This window comes from Mus caroli, chromosome 14, assembly GCF_900094665.2.
Source record: "Mus caroli chromosome 14, CAROLI_EIJ_v1.1, whole genome shotgun sequence".
NCBI lineage: Eukaryota > Metazoa > Chordata > Mammalia > Rodentia > Muridae > Mus > Mus caroli.
The window spans coordinates 13415985-13437773 of NC_034583.1; the positions used below are offsets into that span (position 1 = coordinate 13415985).

At 49.1% G+C, this 21789-nt stretch overlaps 2 protein-coding genes across 4 annotated transcripts; both read right to left on the minus strand.

Moving 5' to 3' along the window:
- Positions 1–2075: 2075 nt before the first annotated feature.
- Myoz1 (myozenin 1) lies at positions 2076–9288 on the minus strand. Of its 2 annotated transcripts, none has more exons than XM_021182136.2 (6): positions 9180–9288; positions 8025–8115; positions 6430–6608; positions 4021–4261; positions 3486–3651; positions 2076–2563 (listed from the first exon to the last, which is right to left on the minus strand). In XM_021182136.2, exons 2-6 carry the CDS (start codon positions 8095–8097, stop codon positions 2332–2334), a joined length of 891 nt encoding a protein of 296 aa, XP_021037795.1. In that variant the 5' UTR covers positions 8098–8115; positions 9180–9288; the 3' UTR covers positions 2076–2331. The 2 variants fall into 2 exon arrangements, with proteins under 2 accessions (XP_021037795.1, XP_021037796.1); XM_021182137.2 differs by having other exon boundaries at positions 8025–8110; positions 9176–9287.
- A 2989-nt stretch (positions 9289–12277) lies between these two features.
- Synpo2l (synaptopodin 2 like) lies at positions 12278–21344 on the minus strand. 2 transcript variants are annotated; one of them, XM_021182597.2, is made up of 4 exons: positions 21113–21344; positions 19652–19803; positions 18748–19262; positions 12278–15541 (listed from the first exon to the last, which is right to left on the minus strand). In XM_021182597.2, the coding sequence occupies exons 1-4, from the start codon at positions 21215–21217 to the stop codon at positions 13377–13379; spliced, it is 2937 nt and encodes a 978-aa protein (XP_021038256.1). In that variant the 5' UTR covers positions 21218–21344; the 3' UTR covers positions 12278–13376. The 2 variants fall into 2 exon arrangements, with proteins under 2 accessions (XP_021038256.1, XP_021038259.1); XM_021182600.2 differs by lacking the exons at positions 18748–19262; positions 19652–19803; positions 21113–21344 and adding an exon at positions 17453–17594.
- Between the last annotated feature and the right edge of the window lie 445 nt (positions 21345–21789).

A 21789-nucleotide genomic window follows, 5' to 3' on the forward strand; every position in this document is an offset into this window, starting at 1 on the left:
CTCTGCCTCTGCCTCTGCCTCTGCCTCTGCCTCTGCCTCTGCCTCTGCCTCTGCCTCCCCAGTGCTGGGATTAGGGGCGCCACCACTGCCCGGCAGGAGGTATGTTTTATTGTAACACTTCTCAGGATTTTCCAGCACACAGAGATCACCTGAAGAAAGTGATGAAGCAGATCCTCAGCCCAAATTTGCATTTATTCCCCCCCCCCTTTTATTCAGCCTCCCAAGCCCCAATCCTGAAGTTCTTTTTGTAGTTCATGCAGGTCTTGAACTCAAGATGAGCGATCTGCTTCAGCACTGAGTACTGTAGATATCGGCCCAAGCCACCGCATCCATCTGCATTTCAGTTTTTGTTTCTTTGGAGTTTGCTGTTATTGTTTGAGACAGAGGTTTGCTGTGTAGCCCTCCCTGACTGGCCTAGAATTCACTGTACATAGGCTGCCCTCAAATTTCCCATGATCCTCCTGTGCCTCCCAAATGCCCACCACAGGGCCAAATGCAAGCCCCCATGCCCACTTTTGAGCTCCTCAGATACTGCTTCTGCCAGTCATGGGTCATTCTTGGATTTCCAGTGGGACTCACCCACTACCCAAAGTACCTCTTACTGGCTCTCTCCTCACTCCCTTATGCCACTGGGGTTTCACTTCCAAATGCACTGTCTCCATCTAAACCTTATTTTAGGTACTTTGAGGAAGCATCCAAGCTATGCAAACCTTTTTAAGAAAATGCACATAGAGAGTTTTGCTTAGATATTTAAAGAACATAAAAATTCTCCAAAAGAGCTGTTCTCTCTTTCTGTCTCTCTGTCTCTCTGTATGTCTCTCTCTCCCCCCCCCCACTCCACCCCCACCCCAGTTTCCTCTTGGGATAGTATCTCAAGTAGCCCAGGCTGGTCTCTAAAAGGAAAAAGATTTTAGTAGTCAAAATAATTCTAAAAATTAAACTTTAATTCCAGCACTGAAGAGACAGAGGCAGGCATATTTCTATGAGTTCAAGGCCAGCCTGGTCTACATAATGAATTCCAGGCCCCGAAGTTGGAAACCAATATAGGGGTATTGTCACTCATTCCTATCGTGCTTTCATGGTTTCTTCAAGCACTGTACTTTTTGGGGGTGTTTGTTTGTTTGTTTGTTTGTTTGTTTTTTGGTTTTTCAAGACAAGGTTTCTGTGTGTAGCCCTGGCTGTCCTGGAACTCACTTTGTAGACCAGGCTGGCCTCGAACTCAGAAATTCACTTGCCTCTGCCTCCCAAGTGCTGGGATTAAAGGCGTGCGCCGCCATGCCCTGCTGGCACTGTACTTTTTGAACATCACTGATCTCCTGGAAGCTTTAGGTCATTTCTTGTTGTGCTCACAGAACCAAGCACACTGTCACTATAGAGGGTTTCTTCTGCTTCTTTCTCCATTCTGTCTGGTCTCCTGTTTAGTCCTTTTATGTCTATGACTGCTCTGCCTACATGTGTGTATATGCACCTCACTGTTGCAGGGTGCCTATGGAAGTACAGGGAGTTCTGAACCACAATGTGGGTGCTTAGAACTAACTAAACTCCAGTCTTCTGCAAGAGCAACAAGTGTTTTATCTTCTGAGTCATATCTCCAGCCCCATATAAGTACTTTTATATTTCCAAGCTTACTCTGGTTTCTGGTAACTTCAGATTTACTTATTTTTATTTTATGTGTATGAGTGTTTTGTCTGCATGTATGTATGTGCACTATACTTGTGCCTGACGCTCTAGGAAGCCAGAAGATGGTAACATATTCCCTGGAACTGGGATTATAAATGGTTGTAAGGACCATTATGGCTGGTCCTTTTGAAGACCAATAAGTACTTAAACTTCTGGGCCAGTATGTGGGTTTACACACAAGACGTTATCTCATGCAATACTGAATATGTTCTTTGTTTATAGCTGATGAATGTGTTTGTGGGTATTGATCCAGGTGTGAGTGTGTAAGCAACCAGAGCTCACATATGGTCCTAAAGTCTGGGCATAGAGTGTTCAGTCCTTTGCTCTAATCAGCCTCTGTACCTCATCCTCCTCAGCTCTCAGCTGCCTGCCTTCACACACCAGAGGAAGAGGCGCTCATTTCCTTGAAGTTTATTGACTGTTATCGGTGGCAGAGAAAATTCCATAAAAGAGCAGATTCCATATGGTACAGCAGGATGAGAGCTCTGAGCTGGTGGGGAGGAACTTGAAGGGTGGAAAGGCAATGGACCCCACCCTTTACCCTCCGTTGCCACAAGAGAACTGGAGTAACAGTTGGGCCATCCTTTCCAGCATCCACTCTCAAATTGGAACCAGAGAAGGGAAATGATGCACATGACAGGAGGAGACACTTCACAGCTCCTCTGTCTCTCCATCCAAGGGGATACCAACATCCACGTTGTAGTCTACATGCTCCCCAGAGCTCAACCAGGGAATAGGGGTTCGATTGAAAGAAGGCCTGTTGGAGAGGTTCTGGTTGTAGAGGACCAGGGGTTCACTCAGCAGAGGCCCCAGGTCAAACTTGGGCATCTGGAAGGTCATGCGTTTGGAGGCCTTCTCATATCCACCGTAGGGCATTGCTGTCCTGATGGGGAGGGGGGCAGGCATGTTACATAGTTAAAAAATCAGAATAAAAGAGAAAGTACTTATCAATGAGCTGTTACCCTGTTGTAAGGGAGGAGAGTGTATAAAATCATAGCGATTGCTTCCATGCTTCTAGTTCTCCTTCTCCCTTAATACTCATTTACCTGGCTTGTTCTTCTATCCAAAGTTAGTGATGAGAGGAGTCTAGTAAACTACATGCTCCCATGGACAGGTGTGACATACACCAGCATTTTGGCCCCAACTACTATAGAGCCAAGAGTATGAGACCATCCTAAGTTACAATGTATACTGTAACTTACAGACTGTCCTAAATGTACAGAATGTATATTGTAACTTACAACTCCAACCATCCTAAATGTATACAATGTATATTGTAACTTACAACTCCAACTCTAAGGTCATCTCAAACAGACAGTTGCTGGAAGACTTAACCATCAAACGCAAAAGCACTTCTGTAGACCTTCCTAGACCTGCTCTTACACAGACCTCCTATCCACGCCCTACAACGCCCAGTTCTAAAACAATAGAAACTTGGAGCGGGGCATAAAGAAAGAATTATCCTCTAGGGAGAGTAATGGCATCATGACCTTGAATGGGAGGGAGCCAGGATATGCCTCCAACCATAAAGTGTAGCATCCCCATTTTACCTTCAAAAAACCCACACTGAAAAGAATCAGTGCCTAATTGCTGATCAGTGAACTAACATAGAGATCTTGGTTCCCAACAAGTCTTGTCCTTCACCACCCTGCTATGACAGGCAAGCAGCAGAGCCTCCAAGAGGGTCCCATATTCCTGCCATTACACCTAAGCCCCCTTCTGAAACATTTGAACTAAAACCACATCCCAAGTCAAGCACCGTATCACACAGTGGAACACATCTGGTGCATTCCCCTCTGTCCTACCTGTTGAAGGACTTATATTTGGGGAGTTCAGCTTTGGCCCCATATGCCAGTAGGTCAATGCCAAGTTCCACTTTTTGCTGAGGATCAACCCCCATGGCCCGATCCCATGGGGAAATATAAGTCTTGAACACAGTGACATGTTTTCCATCTCCACCTGCCTGGTCACCTGGTAGCCATAAAAGAGAAGTGTAAAACAAATAATAGCAGCTATTATTAATAGCTAATGAAAGCTAATCCCATACCCTACCACTAAGGAAGTAGCTGAGTCTAGGCCCTGGGAATTGTATATGGTTTGTAACATAATGGTAGTCTGGGTGAGATTTGTGAGTGAATCTGAGAAATCATGGGGGACAGGTGGCGGTGTGGGGGGGCTAAAGGATAAGGCTGTGGGTGGAATGAAACATTGTTGTATCCTGGATACCTTCTGGGTCCAAGACACCTCGGTCTCCCTCTTCCCACATCTCCACTAGGCCTCGTTCCTAGGGACATGTCTGCCGTGGGGATTAGATACATTACTTCTGGTGAGAATACTTGCCTGATCCGGGCTCTCCAACCCCTACTGTGCCAGGAGCTCCTCCTCCACCAGCCTGGCCCCCAGGACCACCTGAACCCCCAGCTCCAAACCCAGAGCCCTGCTGATGACGGTCAGAGCCATACTGTCCAGCAGAGCCACTGCCGCCAGCCTGGCCTCCACTGCTGCCCTTGCCGTATGAGAAACCCTGGCCAGCTGTCTGCAGCTGTCCTCCCACTGTGGGGAGAAACTTCTGGAAGTGGTCCTGAAAAGAGAGTACAAAGCAAGAGGAGGATTAGCAATGGATGTGGAAAAGACACAGAGACAGAGGTGTATATAAGGAGTGGGTGACAGCTAAGGGCCAGCCAGAAGACCCCAAGGCTCTGAGAAATCCCCGCTAATGAATGCATAGGAAGATTGTCAGCCTGAGGGAACTACTTTCTGGGAGAGGTATAATTCCCTGATTATACCTCAGGGCAAGGTAGCTCATTTTCCACTCCCAAGCCTATCTTGGCAAGGCAAAGCAAGCCAAGACATCTCCTCAACTAGAAACTGCAAGGGTCAGTTTCCAGGAAAAATCCAATTTCCATTTGAAAGAAAAACAAAAAGAATCAAAAAACAAAACAAAAACCCACCTCTGTCCCTCCCCTTCTCAGTTTGCCCCGCAGGGAGAGCTCTCTTCCCCTGCTCAGGCCCCTCTCTTCCTCCTGATGACCATCAGGCCAGAGCTTTCTTACAGTGAAACTATAGCAGGTGAAGCAGGGAGGAGGCCAAAAGGGCAGCATCGGTTTGGGCTCCAAAGCCTAAAAATAGCCCCACCAACTCCTTGAGGAGGCCCTCTTGGACACCTTACCCTGTGTCCCCCACGCTCCACCCAGTGTAACCAGACCCGGCACGGAGGAGGGCTTTTGGCCTCCTAAAGTTAGCTATGACCCACTCAGCACTTTTACTCTGATCCTGCAGAAGGGCTAGTGACAGACACTTCTCCTTGGCCACGTCCATGTAGGCATCTATTTCCACTGCCCCCCAACCGCCCAGAGAAGGTGGAGGAGGAAACGAGGCCAGGGAGCCAGTCCCCATCTCCTCTGTGGTAACATCCTGTGCCTGGCCTCTCTCCAATCCCTATTTTCCCTTTCTTGGAGAAGCCTGACTAGAAGATGTGTGACCTTAAAGAAGGAAGATTTTAGTTCCTCCATCAGGCATCTTTCAGAATGAAGAGGGCTCTAAACCTCAGTGATCTCTTCTAACATCCTGGGATTTACCAAATAAATTATAATCACTCAAATTTAATGTTCAGCCATGTAATATTTTTAGTATAAAATATGTTTTAAATATTTAATGGGACGTGTTTACATTAAGAAAGTATTTGTAATTGATAGGTGGTGGCACACACCTTTCATCCTAGCTCTCAGAAGGAAGAGGCAGGTGAATCTCTGTGAGTTCAAAGCCAGCCTGGTCTACAAAGAGAATTTCAGTACAAGACAGAGCTGCACAGAGAAATCCTGTCTCCATAAAACAAAACCCGAAATTAAAAAAAAAAATGTTGTGTTTTTAAATTTAAAATATAGCAAGCACATCTTTAGCCCTGGAAATCAGGAGACAGAGGCAGGCAGAGCTCTGTGAGTTTGAGACCAGCCTGGTCTACATGGTTCCATGCTAACCAGATTTACATAAGATAAGATTCTGAGAACAACAACAAGAACAACAACAAAACCCTAATTTTAATTATTCACATCTTATATTGTTTTTAAATCCCAAAAGTTACACATTATAGGTAACATATTTAACAACTATTCATTGTAAAAACTTTTCTCCAACTCACAAGCAATCCTCCTCCCATGACCTCCTCAGAAACCTGGCTCATTGGGTAAATCTGGAGGTCAAATTTAACTGCGTACTCTTTGGACTTTTGCTTGCTTACGGTTTGATTTAGGGGGGTGGGGAGGAGGCGTTACTGGAAATGAAACCTGCGATCCCAAGCACTGTAAGCACCTGCTCTGCCACTCAGTTATACAGTCAGCACCAAGATCCTGTAGGTCCTAATTCTTGCTTTATGTCCCCAATAATACAAAGAAAAGAACACATTTTAGTAGAAAGTTACTAATTGTGTATCTTAGAGTCAAAATATAGGACTGGGTGTCCTGTGTTTTATCTGGCGACACTATTTTAGCACGTAGTCACACTGGGAAGGAATATTCTCCCAATGGGTATGGTCCTCATGCCTGCACTCGCTCTAGGATGAGGACTAAGCTTCAGAAATGGACCGTTACCCACCCTAGACTGGTTGGGAATGTAATATATGTAGGAGCTTATAAAGAGCTCCTCATTTCTCGTGGAGAGAAGATTGGTGGTATTTGGGGAATTTGGGGGGCTACTGAGAAGCTGTCAGGAAAGACACCGGGCTTTGCCAGAGTGGTTGACATCCATACTCACCATTGAGCTGTCAGAGAACACATCCGGGTGGTTCTCATAGATAAATTTCTCCACCCGCATCTGCCGCAGCTTGAACATCTTGGAGCCTCGGTTGGTAAGAAGTGACAGCTCCTCCAACATCACATCCCTTGGGACACTGATCTTCTTGCCCAGGTTCAGGCCTGAGCTCTCCCGGCCACCTTATCCAGGAGGTAGAGAAGATTCAATAGAAAGAGGAAATGAGGGCTTTCTGGACAGGGAAGGGAAGCATCCCCCACAGCTGAGTATATTCTAAAAGAGATCATTTAGGGAGCAGATGCTGACCAGGTCTGTTCGGTTTACAAGAAGTTTTTGTTAGTCTTGTGTGTCTTTTAAAAGATTTTTCAAAAATCTATTTATGTTTTATATGTATGGCTGTTTTGCCTGCATGTACATATATGTACCAAATACATGCCTGGTGCCCATAGAGGTGAGAAGAGGGCTCAGATGCCCTGGCACTGGAGTTACTGATGGTTGTGAGGCACCTTGTGTGTGCTGGGGACTGAACCTGGATCCTCTGCAAGAGCAGCAAGTGTTCTTAACCACTGAGTCATCTCACCATCTCTTCAGAGAGAGAGAGAGAGAGAGAGAGAGAGAGAGAGAGTCTGTGTATTTGAGACAAGGTCTCACTATGTAGCACTGACTGGCCTGGAATTCACTATTAGACTGATTTGGCCTTGAACTCACAAAGATCTCCCTGCCCACTGCCCCCTTCCTTCTGCCCTTCCCCCTGCCCCTGCCCCCTGTCCCGGCTCCTTCTGCCACCTCCTAAGTGCTAGGATTAAAGGCTTGCACTACCATTCGCAGCCATTGAGAAATGTTTTTGTTTTGTTTTGATTTCCTGGCTTGGAGGAGGAAAGAGCACAGGGGAACAAAGGGAATGACATATAGGGTTGGAATACTTGAGTGGAGAGGTGACCCAGACAAGGGGCATGGGCGTGGAGTGAAGGAGAACAAGAATAAGAGAACACCACAGACAGTAGCCAAGGGAGAAATTACACCCTGGGCCGGGAAAGCTGATAGGCCAATCCCATGTGCAACTGCACATCTCTAAACACAGATCCTTGTCTTCTTTCCTTTCTTTTTTTTCTTCAGTGAACTCTGACTCCAAAGGTATCAGGGGAACTTCACACTTGGTAACTCGTGCGCATCCCCAGGGAGTGTGGCTGTGTAGTTTCCTATTTTAAATGCTTACACAAGTTCCCTAACACTTAGAAAGAAATAAGGAAGTTAACCATTTGGTGAGGCCTAGCCTGTGTCCTCACAGGACTTGACTGACTATGGGTCCTGCTAAAATGTCCAGTATCTTAGCAGGGTGTTGTCTCAGAGTAATCAGTGGGAAGGAGGGGAGGATGCAGAGTGGATACTGAGTTCTTCCTGTGTCCTTCTCCTGCCCCTTCTCACCCCTCCCATCATCCCATCTCCCACACCCTCTACAGCTGCAATTCCTCTTGTTTTTTTGTTTTTTTTTTTTTTTCACTCTGACTTATATCCTGTCTTACATCATTTCTGGGACTCTTGAGTCAGGCATGCTCTTAAAAGTCCTGCATTGGGGCTCTCAAGCACGCACACCCTACCTCCAGTGAGCTCCATAATCAGCTTGCTTGGCTTCCTCCTCTTGTTAGGGGCCGGGGTTCCTGAGAGTGGCATGGTGGGGGTGGATCTGACCTGGAAGGAGAGATGGAGTGGGAGAATGAGCACCCGCACTACAGCGGTACTACTTGGGATTAAGGACAACATTTCTTCAGAGCTTTTTCCATGTGCATGTTTGCATGTGTGTGTGCATGCATGCATACGTCTTTACAGAAATTAGTATCCCCAAAATGTAAACTGTCACAGTCTTCTGTTTTCTTTGGAAGCAGGACAGGAGGGAGAATTGTACCCTTTCCTTATCTCTTACCAACGGCTCTGTCCACTTTCCATAGCTCCTGTGTGGGCATCGGAAATACAGCTAGGGCCGAGGGGGGTTTCAAAAGCAACACTGGCAGAGCAATGCACTCAGGCTTCCTGGGCCTGGCGTGACTTAAAGTCCTTATTTGTATCGGGATATCAGACTACAACTGTGGCTCCAGACTCTGGTCTCCTCCTTAGGCTTCCCTCGGGGTCCATGGGGGAAAAGCAACGTTATGCTAGTCAGTGTTGAGATTCAGCCGAAACCTTCTCCATAGGAAGGAGAGGTTGTTGATCTTCCAGGAGGCCAGCTGGAACGTGGCCCGAGAGGTCATGGGTATGTTCCTTGTTCCTTCAGGCACTCCTATCCCAAGGTGCAGGGCTGGGGCAGAGAGCTAGCTAAGGGCATTTGAGCTGTGGCAGATGTCAGCTCAGCAATATAGTGCGTGGAAGTAGGGAATTGTGGGGGGACAGAAACACAGGAATGAGATCTGGCTATGGATGGCGACAAGATAAGAAAATGTATGCATGCCATCCTCTCCCTAACAGCCCTGCTATTTTCCGTGGTGTCCTGTCTCACAAATACAACTACACTCTACCAACTTAGTGGCATTCCAAAGCACCCTTTCCCATCTGTCAGGTACCTCCCCACATATCTTAATTCCACCCAACTCCTAAGGTCCCTTTCTTTCCAACTCTGTAACTCCAACTGGACTGTCGGCAGCTGAGCAGAGATGAGAAGAGAGACCAATCCCTGAGGATGGAGAATCACAGTTGCAAACAAGGAGGTCAGAAGAGTGGGCTCCAGCCCCTTCTTCCGGTAGATAGAACCATAAACTTACCAGCTGCTCAGTTGGTGGTCAGCTCTCCCCGGGGTCCAGCAGCTTCGGAGGACTAAGCTGCAGTGACTAGAGAACCTGAGCCGGGGCGAGCGAGCGTGGGGGCAGCACCGGCAGTGGGGGAGGGAGGAGGTTATTAATAGAGTTGATGAACACAGGCAGCTCAAATGGCACAGGGGGTACTGAGACCCTGGATCCGAGAGCCTGCCCTCTTTGCCTGAGGTTCAGGAAGAGGGAAACACGGCTACAAAATGTTCCCACCAGACTGTCTAAGCCAGGGATCAGTCAGCCGAAGGGGTGTGCCTCCTCTTTGCCTTCTTTCTCCAAAGAAGCATTTCAGGAGGCAATTGAAAGCAGAGGAGGAGAGGGAGCACATAGTGGTGGGTAAGAATTAAGAGTAGGTATAGGAAAAAACAAAACAGAAAACATGAATTGTGGGCTACTCAGGGCCATTCCAGGCCAGGGCTGGAGGGGACCCATGAGTGTATTTGAGGGTGGGAGGGATTAAGGCCCTAAGTTGAAGATAGGATGGAAATTTTCACAGTGGCGTTGCTTCTAACTTCCTGAATAGGTTGGCTTTCTGTCTAAGAGGGTTAGATCTTGGCAGGGCGAGGAACCAACTTAGTGAACCCTAGTGCAGATGATCTTATGAAGGCCCATGGGTACTCTCAGCATAGCTGTTCTCAACCTGTGGGTCCTAATCCCTATGGGGATCAAACAACCCTTTCATAGGGGTCAGATGTCAGATATCTCAAATATAGATATTTACATTATAATTCATAACAGTAGCAAAATTACAGTTATGAAGTAGCAACAAAAATAATTTTATGATGCCAAGCATGGTGGTGCACACCTTTAATCCTAGCACCTGAGAGGTAAAGACAGGTAGATCCCTGAGTTCCCGGCTAGCCTGATCTATACAGTGAGTTCCAAGACAGCCAGGGCCACACAGACAAACTATGTCTCGAAAAACAAAACAAGGTCTGTTATGGTGACACCTGCCTTTAATCTCAGCACTTGGGAAGAAGAGGCAGGTGAATCTCTGAGAGTTGGAGGCCAGCTTGGTCTACAAAGCGAGTTCCAAGACAGCCAGGGCTATACAGAGAAACCCTGTCTCAAAATAATATATAATAGGGGCTGGAGAGATGGCTTAGTGGTTAAGAGCACTGACTGCTCTTCCAGAGGTCTTGAATTCAATTCCCAGCAACCACATGGTGGCTCACAACCATCTGCAATGGGGTCTGATGCCCTCTTCTGGTGTGTCCAAGGAGAGCAAAGGTGTACTCATACACATAATATAAATAAATTTTTAAAATGATGATGAGAGTAGTAATTTTATGGTTGCGGGTCAACACAAGATGAGGTACTGTATTAAAGGGTCTCAGCATGAGGAAGGGTAGGAGCTGAAGCAGTACCCTGGATCCTCCCTCATCTCCCACTCGTGTTCTGAAACCAGCTTGCTTCTGTACCCTTTACCCTTATACAGCTGCCTAAGGAATTGGCTTTTGGGGGTGGGTGGGCATGGGTGTTAATTTAGTAAACATATGAAGTTATAAGTTTCTTGAGCCCAGCATAGTGATGTACGCCTTTAATCTCAACATTCCTAAAGCACAGGCAGGCGGATCTCTTAAGTCCCAGAGCTATACAGGAAAACCTTGTCTCAAAAATCCTTATGACATTTTTACACATGTGGCATTGGATTGTTCACACTCACACCACACAACCCTTCCTTGCTCCCATTCTTCACAGGAAGCAGCTTCTGAAGCTTCCAGAATGAGCCCTGCCCTCTGTGAACTCCCTGATCCATCCCCAGCCTTCCTGACCACACCCTTCTCCCAGCCTATTCTTGCCTTATTTATACTGGGGGCTGAAAGTCCTCCCCACACACACAGCAGATGGCTGCTGCCCAGACATTTCATCTTTGGTACATTTCCTCCTAAACCGAGGAAACAGGGAAAAAACATAAGTAGTGAAAGGTAACTTGTTATTACTACTACAATCAATCCTGTCCAAAAGGAAAAAAAAAAAAAAAACAACAACCCTTAAGGTCTGATCTCCTATGACCAAACACCTGAAGTAAAATATATAAAGACATGCTATTGAGCCTATGATGTCTCAGACCTTTCTTTGGAATTCTTAGACTCTGCACTTGGGAGCATCTGGTCATTGCCACAAATATGCCCCCTGCTGGTAAGCTAAGTAGTGACACTTTCCTTCTCCATCTTTCCAGTCAGTCCCCAAATTCTTTAGTCTCACTCCACATTCTCTTCTGTCTGCCACTCATACTTGCCACTGTATTCCTATCTTGTGATCCCCAGAGAATGATTAACATAGCTACTTCCTCTGGGAGCCAGGAAATGCCCATGACAAAGGGACTAGGGAGCCTTTCCCATTACTCTGAGTAATGAGCTTCTGAAGAAGGAGAGGCTCTCCGTGGAGAGACTGCAGGATGAGGTAACCAGAGGGGTGACGAGGGAGATGAGATCAAAGCAAGACCATTGGCAAGGCAGGAGGGGAAGCCAGGAAGAAAGGCAAGGAGCTTGGATCAGATGAGCACAATGGGCTAGACAAGACCATAAAGAAGTCAGGATTGGGTATAAAACCAGAAGAGATGACAGACGCAGACGGTGTGGTGTGGGCATACGTTTATTCTTGTGCACAAACCAAAGAATTATGACACCCAATACTGCACAATACTGCAAAGGAAAAGATTGGTTTCCAGGTCAAACAGCAAGCATGGCTGGTGGTGGTCTTCACGGAAGGACAGTCCTTGCCCCTCTGGGATCAGACATGAGGGCCTGAAGCTGCAAAGCACTGGGCTTATACGGGTAAGGTGGGACAGACGAGAGGGTTGGGCTCAGTGTTTCCCAGGTCATCAGGATACACTCCAGAAGGGTGGGAGGTCAGATTCCCAGGAGGAAACACAACCACTGAACATCCTCACACGTTTGCTGTAACAAATACATTCTTCCCCTGAACTCAGAACTCCCCCAGCCCCCCTCACACATAGTTAGTTACTTTTTTTTGGGGGGGGGGTTCAAGACAGGGTTTCTCTTTAAAGCCCTGGCTGTCCTGGAACTCACTTTTGTAGACCAGGCTGGCCTCAGAAATCCGCCTGCCTCTGCCTCTCAAGTGCTGGGACTAAAGGCGTGCGCCACCACCGCCTGGCTATATAGTTTCTTGTTAGCCAACTTTCCTCTCTCCTTGGTCACTTTCACTCATTTCAGCCTTGTTCCTGGCTTTTGCCTTGCTCTCTCCACCATCCACTCAGGCTCTCTTCACCATCCTTTCTGTCTTACACTCATTAACCAGTTCAGAAGAAATTGTCTTTTTTACTTTCTGGATTCTGATGTGCTCAGCACAGGGCCCTGGTTGCTAACTTCCTGTAATCCAAGGAAATAGAATTGTTAGTTTTATTCCGGGTCTAGCTTGTATAACTCAGGCCCATGAAAATTGTCCCTGTCTCCCAGTCTTGTCAGACTCGTTGATTTCACAAGATGCTGTGCACATATCTCTACATGCTGCAGGCCACTCCTCTCTCAGGAGCTTTTCTGCAGTAGCTCTTGACCTCCACAGGTTTTTCTGAAGCTATCTGACCCTTCCAGTAGGAGGGGAAAAAAAACCTCCTCTCTTACCTTTGCCTCAAGAGAAGCACACATGCATGTGTATTTGATGTCTTTCTAGAGCAGATCCTAACCACACACATTTGTGAAAGCACGCGTGGGCGCGCGCGCAGGCACACACACACAGAGACACACACACACCTAGGCGTATGCCAACTAACCTAGGGAAAGCGGAGTGAGGAGGACGGAGGGGCTGGGGACACAGTTCAGTCTCTTAGTTGCTTGCTTTACAGTGAGTGGCCATTTTGCCTGAGATCTCAGTGGTCACTTTACAGTGTGCTTTTTACCTAACACTAAAGTGCTGCCCACAGAGAGAAACACAAATGCAAAGGGAAAACAGAGACCTGCTGAGACCTCTGGGTGGAGAAGCCAGAGAGGCAAGGAAATATAGAGAAGATTGCAAAGCAGAGGGGTAAGGGCCTTAAAACACCAGCAGGGAGCTGAGGAGGCTGAGGGAAACACTCTCTCTGGCAATCGGCAATCGGCCTCAGATGTGGGGAGAAAGCCGGTTGGACAAAGCAGAAGAAACTTCTGGGAATCTAAGTTCCATTACTTGGTCCTGGGACCTATTCCCTGCTCACTGGTGCCCTGCCCCAGGCCTCCAGACATGGGCCTGCAACCCTGTTCTGGTGGCTGAGAACCGGGGCCTGGCTACTTGGAAACCACAGGAACTGGGAGTGGCAGCAAAGCTCCTGAGAGACTCTTGATGGTCTGGGTTAGGGACAGGGGTTGAGGCCAGCTCTGCCCTCCAAATGGGTTCGTCCAAGGTGGTAGCCGCTCTGGGGGCAAGCACAGTGGGAGCCAAGGGCTCTGCAGTGGGCTGGGGTGCAGGAGTGGAAAATCTGCGGATCTCCTGGACTCGGGCAGTTTTGGGAGGCCCTGAAGTGGGACCAGGAGTTGAAGAACCCTCATCAAAACAAAACATGGCCGTTTTAAGTTGGTATGGCTGATGCCGCATGAAATCCAGGGCCTTGATACCCTGCTTAGGGGTCACCCGAGGTCCCTGGGATTGAGCCTTATTGGGGAGAGTTCGGGCAGCTTGGGGAAAAAAGGGTGAGAGAAGTGGGTTGTAAGCAATAGGTGGTGGGGCACGGATGTTGGGTGAGTATTTCCAGGATGGGGGCAGTGAGGGTGTGGGAGAAGGACTTCTAGGGCGAAGGCCTGGATTAAGGCTAGAGCCAGATGTAGCTTCCACCACGTACCTGTCGGCACGGCTCTGCCGTTTGGCAAATAGCTCCCCGCCCCTCCCTTGCAGCCTTGGCGGCTCAGGGATTCCCACCATAGTGGTCGATCCATTTACTAGCCCATCAAGGAGCCCTCGAGACCCTGGTTTAGGAGCCACGGGAGGTGGAGTCTTAGGCGTTGTAGGGGGTGGAGTTTTGGGAGCCATTGGAGGCGGGGTTTTCGGTGATACTTGAGGCAAGGTCTTGTAACTCCTGCCCCCTAGTGGCTGCATGAAGTTACAGGCTTCAGCCCCGAGGCTTAAAGCGTCCTCCTCCGGACCAGATTCCGCACCGCCCGCCCGAGGTTTTTCATCCAGGTTCTGCACTAGTGACAGCAGCTCCGGGTTGGGCGAGTTCTTCGTCTCTTCCTTCCCAGGCCGGAACATCTGCTTGCGGGTGCCCCGGCGCCTAGCCTCCTGCAGGATGCCGGTGCGGGCAGCCGGCACAGAGATGCGCTGCTCCCGAACGCTGGCAGGCTCGGGGGCCGCGGGGCCCGGCGCCTCCGGGCGCGCAGAGTTTCTTAATGGAGTGGACAAGAAGATGGAAGCGGTGGAGGTCATGGCAGCAGCGCTAGGAGGAGTGGGCGGCTCTGGGGCGCCTCCTGGTGTAACGGGCCGGCTTGGGGCTGGGATGTACAAGGAGCTGGTAGCGGTCACAGGACCGGAGGAGCGTTGGGTGCTGCTAGAAGCCCCAGAGACCGGCGTGTGGCTGGGAACCACTGTGGTGAAGCTGGGCAGAGGGGTGGGCCCCTGTGGAGGGGCTGCGAAGGGGGACGGGGCGGGACTAGTGCCCCCCAAGCCTTCATTCACCTTCTTAGGGGCTAAGGGCCGGAAAATCACTGAGGTGGTACCTGACCTTTGACCTTGTAAACCTGGGGTAAAAGGCCTCGCTGACCTGTTAAAGATACTTGGTGCAGGGATGGGGGCTCCACCATCCGGGAAGAAGGGGGTAGGGCTGGCTGCAGGGGCCGACAAAGGGCTGAGTGGGAGCACAGCTGCCTCTGGGGGAGCACTCTGTGCTCGAGGTGGGGACTGCAGACTCTGCCCATTAAGCATGGCTGCTGGGCCCACCTGAGCCAGCTCCTGGGAGCTGGAGGCTACCCGCTGGCGCTGCTGTTCGAAGAGCTGGACCCCTCGCCCAGAGACCTCACTTAGCTGCCCTCCCAGTCCAGAGTTCTGACTCTCTGCTGTGCCTAAGCCAGCCCTAGCCAGCTCCATGTCTAGATAAGGGCTGTCCCAGTCGGATTGATTAGTAAGGCTGCGGGCGTCTGAGAAAGCCTCCTCGTCCAGCTCCGACTCACTCGTTGGGGGGATGCCGTCCTCCTCCTCTGTTCCTGTCCCAGCTGCGGCCCCAAAACTCACTAGGGTGTACTTCTTGGCTCTCTGCCGCCGCTTCTTAAACATAAGCACCCCCTTGGAGTGAGGGTTGGGGGCTGCTGTTAGCAGGGATGCAATGGTCCGGCATTTGGTTCTTGCCTCCTTTACGCTTTTCTCCTGGAGGCTTTCTGCGCGTTGCAGTTCTGCGGAGATGAAGAGGTAGATGAATCAGGGGGCTTCACGGCCTGTTCTAATCCTGCTCCCCAACGCTCCTACCTGAAAGGACCCACAATGTCTCTTGCCTGTGACCAAGTCCTCTGACTTAGAGACAGAATGGAAGGGGAAAGGTGAAACCAAGGACAGAGACACTGCCACACCACATCCCTTCTGTCCCGTCTTTCCTGGATTACATTCCTACTTTCCAGGAGATGAGCCTTATCCACTTCACACATTCTTCACCTGCCTCCCATTCTTGACTGGCAGGAAAATCAGACACAGCCGTGAGAGAGAAGAGATAAGGAGTGCTTTTCTCCTACCATTCTTTGTAAGCGGGCTCCTCACAGAGCTCGGACCTTCCCCCCACTTCCCACCTGTTACCCCTATAACTAGGACACACAGACTCTTTTTGTAACAGGATCTCTCTGTATAGCCCTGACTGTCCTGGAATTCGCTATGTAGACCAGGCTGGCCTTGAACTCACAGAGATCCAACTGCTGCTGTCTCTCAAATGCTGGAATTAAAGGCATGCATTACCACACCTGGCCCAACATACAAATTCTTAACATGAGTTTCTTCATTCACAGTTCCACCCATCAAGTTGTTCATTTCTACACATCATAAACACTCACAGAAACAACTCCCCACACACCTTGCTATAACATCAGACTCCTGAAAGCCGGCTATGGGCACAATTTCTCCATTCTACTTTTCTTATTCACAAGTGTTCCAGCTTATACACACATCAGTTCACATATACAAAAACAGTGTTGTCCAAGTCAAATGCATTTGCATACCAGCATGCTTCAGAGATTCCCAGAGATTTCCCTGTAGAGGTTCTGGTATCATATAGACAGGATTTCAGAACCGATCTTAGCCCTCCCAACTGCTAGAACATTCCTTCATACCTCTGCTCCTCACATCCAGGGATAATCTTGGGTCCAAGATGCAAGAAAAGGCAGTGTGCTGCTCTCCAAGTCAACCCCCTAAGACTTTAGGAAGTTTCAAGGTCACCAGGTAAATACATTCTCTTTCTCACAAGCTGCTGCTGGCACTGGGAAGATGGCTTTGGAGGCTAGCACGGTTTCCTCTCCCATTTGCCCTGTCTTTCAAGTAAAGAACTCAACAGGGAAGCCCCATCAGGTGGGCACAAGAGGGTCTATGTGCTGAAGAACAACACAGGAGTTCCTATACTATGTGGGGACTGGGTAGGTGGGGCCAGGAAGTGGGAAGGGCTGCCCTGCCCTGGACATGGATTCTTTCTTGTCTATGGTCCCCAGTTCCTCCTGGAAGATTCCTGGCACTCCATCTACTTTTCCTTTTAAGCTGCTTACTAATTAGGGCCCTCATTCCTTTTGTCCCCGTGTGTGTAACGCGAAATAATACTGTCCATGAGAGAATAGACACCAGAGTCAGGATTCAGTTCTGGGAGAATGACTTCATGAAGATGAGAATGGCTACCTCTTCATAAGATCACATGAACACAGTGAGATAAGTCACAAAGCATTTAACACACTGCCTAGGCCCACTGGGAGCATCTATTAGGCTTTCCTGATGGAAGCTGCCCACAGTGTAATGCCACAACATATTCTTGTTCTTACATATCTTCTCCCAGATCTCACACACAGGTCTCCATGTGTTCACAGTGCACTCTCACTTCTCACTCTTGTCCCATGAGCTTCCCACAGCTCATGTGGCCATTAATCCCCTTGCCATGTGGTCTTAGCATCAACCCATCCTGAGAAAGGGGAGGTGACACTTTCCTGAAAGAACAAGGGGAAGGATGGCAAAACAGAGAGTACAGGAGAGTGGCCTTCCCCAAAGACCACCCTTCCTCCACTGCTGTGACATTGCCCTCCACTCTGGGATCCCTCCTCTCCAGTGGGATAGGGTAGTACCTGCATAGAACGGGTCTTGGAGCTCAGGAGCTGGGGCTTTGTCACAGCTGGCTTGGCCGAGGGGCTCTTGGATGGTGGTCTCCATGCTGAGAAAGGTGGTGCTGGCTGGAGCAGGCCCAGCTTGAAGCACCCCCAAGGCCTTTTAAAGCCCCTTTGTCCCCAGAGCTGGCAGCTGAATGAGCTCACTGAGCTGTTTTTAGAACATGCCCCCCTCCCTTCTTTCCCTGTCCCACAACTCTTGGTGTGATAGACATGGGCACCTGCCTCCCCTTCCCCTCACCCCACCCCCTCTCAACTGTGAGGTCTGCCTGGCTAAAAATAAACCTGAGCCATTGCATAGACTCTTGCCCAGCATGATGCGAAGGGAGCGGGGTGCTAAAATGAGAATTGGGGGATAAGTGTGGGATCTTAAGCATGCATCTGGAATTTTCTGTAGGATGTGGGACACTCCCAGGATGGCAAACTATAAACTTATGCTTTCAGCCTCTGCAAATTCAGACATAAAACTTTCCAAAGTAAGAATCAGAATAGTGGAAGAGAAGAAAAATTACCAGAGAAAGTGACTCCTGAGATCTCAAAAGTGGCACAAAAAAAAAAGAAGGAAAGAAAGAAAGAAGGAAAAGAAAAGAAAAGAAAAGAAAAGAAAAGAAAAGAAAAGAAAAGAAAAGAAAAGAAAGGAAGAAAGAGAGTCTACAGAAGAGGTGTGGGAGGGTCAGGGCGAGAGAGACTTCACTAAAGCCTGCTCTGGAACTCACATCAGGATAGCAGTGAGCCTGTTATAAGTGGTCCTGGACCTGGCCTGTTCCGCCTACCTCCACATTCTAACCCGAAATAAGAAACCAAAGATCCTTCCCTTCCCCACTTCCTATTTTGCTAGTCCCCGGGAATTCCAAATGAACTTACAGGTAGTAGTCATGCGGTGCCTACAATTAACGCTGTGAAGGACCCCGTTGCCTCACCCTGCTTCTAGGTGCTTCTTCACCCTCCATCCTGACATCTGGCAAAACCAAAACCACCCCCCAAAAAATCTTCCCCTTCCCCATTTCCCCCCTGTTGTCTGTTCTTAGTTTGGATTGGGCCACTCACTGTACAAGATAGTTATAAGATAATGGTTATCTTATAGCAAAGATAACTAGGGACCATGAATAAAATTATTCTCCTCTCCTCCATTACTCTTCTCAACCTGTCCCAAACACTGTTTTCCAGGGAACATGAGGTAGGTAGAATGTGTGAATATGAAGGCACAGATTTAGGGCTCAGATCCTGATCGAAAACAAATGGATTCAGGCACTCACTGGCTTGCTTGGCCTTCTGGGTGTAGGTGGTAGTGAGATCTTCTGCCACTGGGTGGGGGACAGGGCCCACCATAGGGATGAGATGAGGACCAGGCCGGAGTGGACCATGGGGTAACAGAAGTGCCTCTGCTGGTGGGGGCTGAAGGGCTGCCCCTTCCTCCCAAGATGGGGAGCTTACACGGCTGTCGCCCTGGCTGGGAGAGCCAGTTTTAACAGGTGCTGGTTCTGCAGGGCTGTCAGACAGGTACACCTCATCAGGTGGGGCTCCTGGAAGGGAAGGCCTTGCAGGACCTCGGCGACGGGTTCGGCGTGGCTTCTCTTGTGTGGCAGGGCCATCAACATCACTATCTGTCTCTCCATAGTAAGCTTCGCTGTCAGGGGGTGAACGAAGGCTTGTGGGCTGAAGAGCCTGGGAGACAGGAGCACCCGGGGGCTCAGGACTCAGTGGAGATAAGGGTGATAGCACCTGTAGCTCTCCGGGGGATGGAGATCTCACAGACCCTTCATCCGTTACCCTGGAGGATGGAAACGAGGACAGCGTTTGAAAGAGGGAGCCACGGAACTAACAGCTCTGGAGGGGATGAAGAGGCAAGGCAATGGAGACAGAAGGGACCAGCACACAGGTGGAGTAGGTAGACTAGGAAGAGGGGAGGTCTGAAGGCTTTGAGGAAGACATGATGAAGAGGAGATAGGCAAAGGATTGAAGTCCACCAGTCATTCAAATGCCCGCTCCCATTCCTGGGTTGCAGATACATTCCATTAGGAGGTACATACAAATATTCTCCCCCGAAAAACATAATCAGAAGAGGTGCTTGTTGGTTCCTGAAGCCAGGCCAGTGAGACAGAGCTGAGACAGACAAGGAGAGAGCTAGGCCAGAGGAAAAAGGGTGGGAGAACTCCATACCTTTTCACAGTAAGGACAAGTTGACGTCCTGAGGCGTCGATGAGGGTCATGGCACTGGCATGGGAGAAGTTGGTGCAAGAAACCCCATTGATCGCTAAGAGCTGGTCCCTCTCCCGGAGTCCTGCTCTGCCAGCCTGGCTCCGTCTTCGGATCTGAGGTGTTAAAGGAGAGAGCGTGGATCATGGAGAACTCCAGTAGGGATGGAGTGACAAAAAGGACCCACGTGAGAGGTTTTTGACTTTTGATGATCTGGGGGTGGGAGCGGTAAAAAGGGTTGGGAGATGTCTGGGGTGCTACCAGGGAGGCCTGTCTAGAGGTAAGGGATCGGTCTAGAGGGAGGCAGCAGGGTAATCACTGACTGCAACAGGGATGGAGAAAACTCCATGGCTGAGATCTAAGAAATGGTGAGTCCTCAGTATTTTCTTCCAAGGACAGTATCCCTACTGGCCAGTTCTTTTCTAGGTTTTGAAATCCCAGGTGCCTTGGAGGTGAAGAGATGGCTCAGAGGTTAAGAGCACTGATCGCTCTTCCAGAGGTCCTGAATTCAATTCCCAGCAACCACATGGTGGCTCACTATCATCTGTAATGGGGATCTGATGCCCTCTTCTGGTGTGTCTGAAGACATTGACAGTATACTCACATATATAAAATAAATAAATCTTAAAAAAAAAAAAAAAAGAAAAAAAGAGAAAGGAAGAAATCCCAGGTGTGTTGACATTTTAGAATGGTATTCCAGACTGAGGTAACCCAGCTTTATTCTGGGAGACTGTGATGCCAGGCTATCAGAGTTCTCACTGCACTGTATGAAATACTGCACCTAATTCTTAGAATGGTTTATAAAATTGACACTTTGGTTACCCACATTCACAGCGCATAAAACTAAGTCTGTAGGGTGAAGCTATAAGCTAGTGGCTTCCTAAGAGAGTCTAACACCTAGTCTTGCCAGTAAGAGAATGCATATGGCTTAGAGAAAGAATAACACTGAAGGCATTGGCAGGGTAGGGCAGGGTAGGGCAGGGTAGGGCAGGGCAGGGCAGACAGGAATGGGCTAGGTTGGGAGAGACTGTTTCAGCATGTCACATATCAGTTTAGTCAGAGAGAAATTAGAACCTTCCCTACATTCCTGGGGTTTGGAGTAGAGAGGCTCACACACTTAGGGGAGCAAATACTGGATGACCAGACTCAGCCTCTTTTCCTGCAGTACTGAAGCAGGGCCTTCTTTTTGCTCTGCTCCCTGAAGCCAGAAAAGGCTTTGCTAATAGTCCTCCAGGAACTTATGGCCGCAGCCTGCCCCCTATACCCCGGAGCATGCTTACCTGCCCACCTGCCCACCACCTCTTCTTCACAAAACCCCACTTGCCCACCCCTCACCCCCGGGCCCAGAAGGCTACCACAAGACTCTCCCAACTTCCCTTGGGTTCTCTTCTCCATGAGACATCATTTCAGGGGGCTCTCCCTTACCTTAGATACCTGTAAAGGTTTCCTCTGTTCGGTCCCCCCCTGAAGTCGGAAGCCCCAGGGTGCTCCCCCTGCTAATGTGACCTGCACCTCCTCCTCAGCACCCATCGCACAGCTTAGCCTGTGGCCCCCGGAGTTTGGACAGTGTCCCTGAGAGAGAAGTTGAGGTGCTGGTACCCCGTCCGGCCTGCCTGTCCGGCTGTCCTGCTCCTGCCGACCCAGGCCTACTCCCAACCCCCACCACCACAGGCAGGCAACTTGGCCCTGGGATCAGTACAGTCCAGTACACATGTCTTGTCAATCACAACTTGCTCAAAATAGTTGCTGGCTGTATTTTCCCTCCCCCAACTGTGTTACTCCTAGAACTAATTATAGTACAAATTTCTGCCTTCCATGTCTTCCATGTCCCTTTTACTGCATGGACCTTTTAGTCAGGACTCAGTATCAGATCTCTGGGCTTTTTAACTAAGTGATCTATCAGGCACCATGCCTTCCTCCAAGGATCATGAACCTAACTGCTTTTGGCCAAAGTCCATTGGAAAGTGACATCAACAGAGACTTCAGTCCTAGAGTTTCTTTTTTTTTTTTTTTTTAAATATTTTTATTACATATTTTCCTCAATTACATTTCCAATGCTATCCCAAAAGTCCCCCATAGCGCCCCCCACTTCCCTACCCACC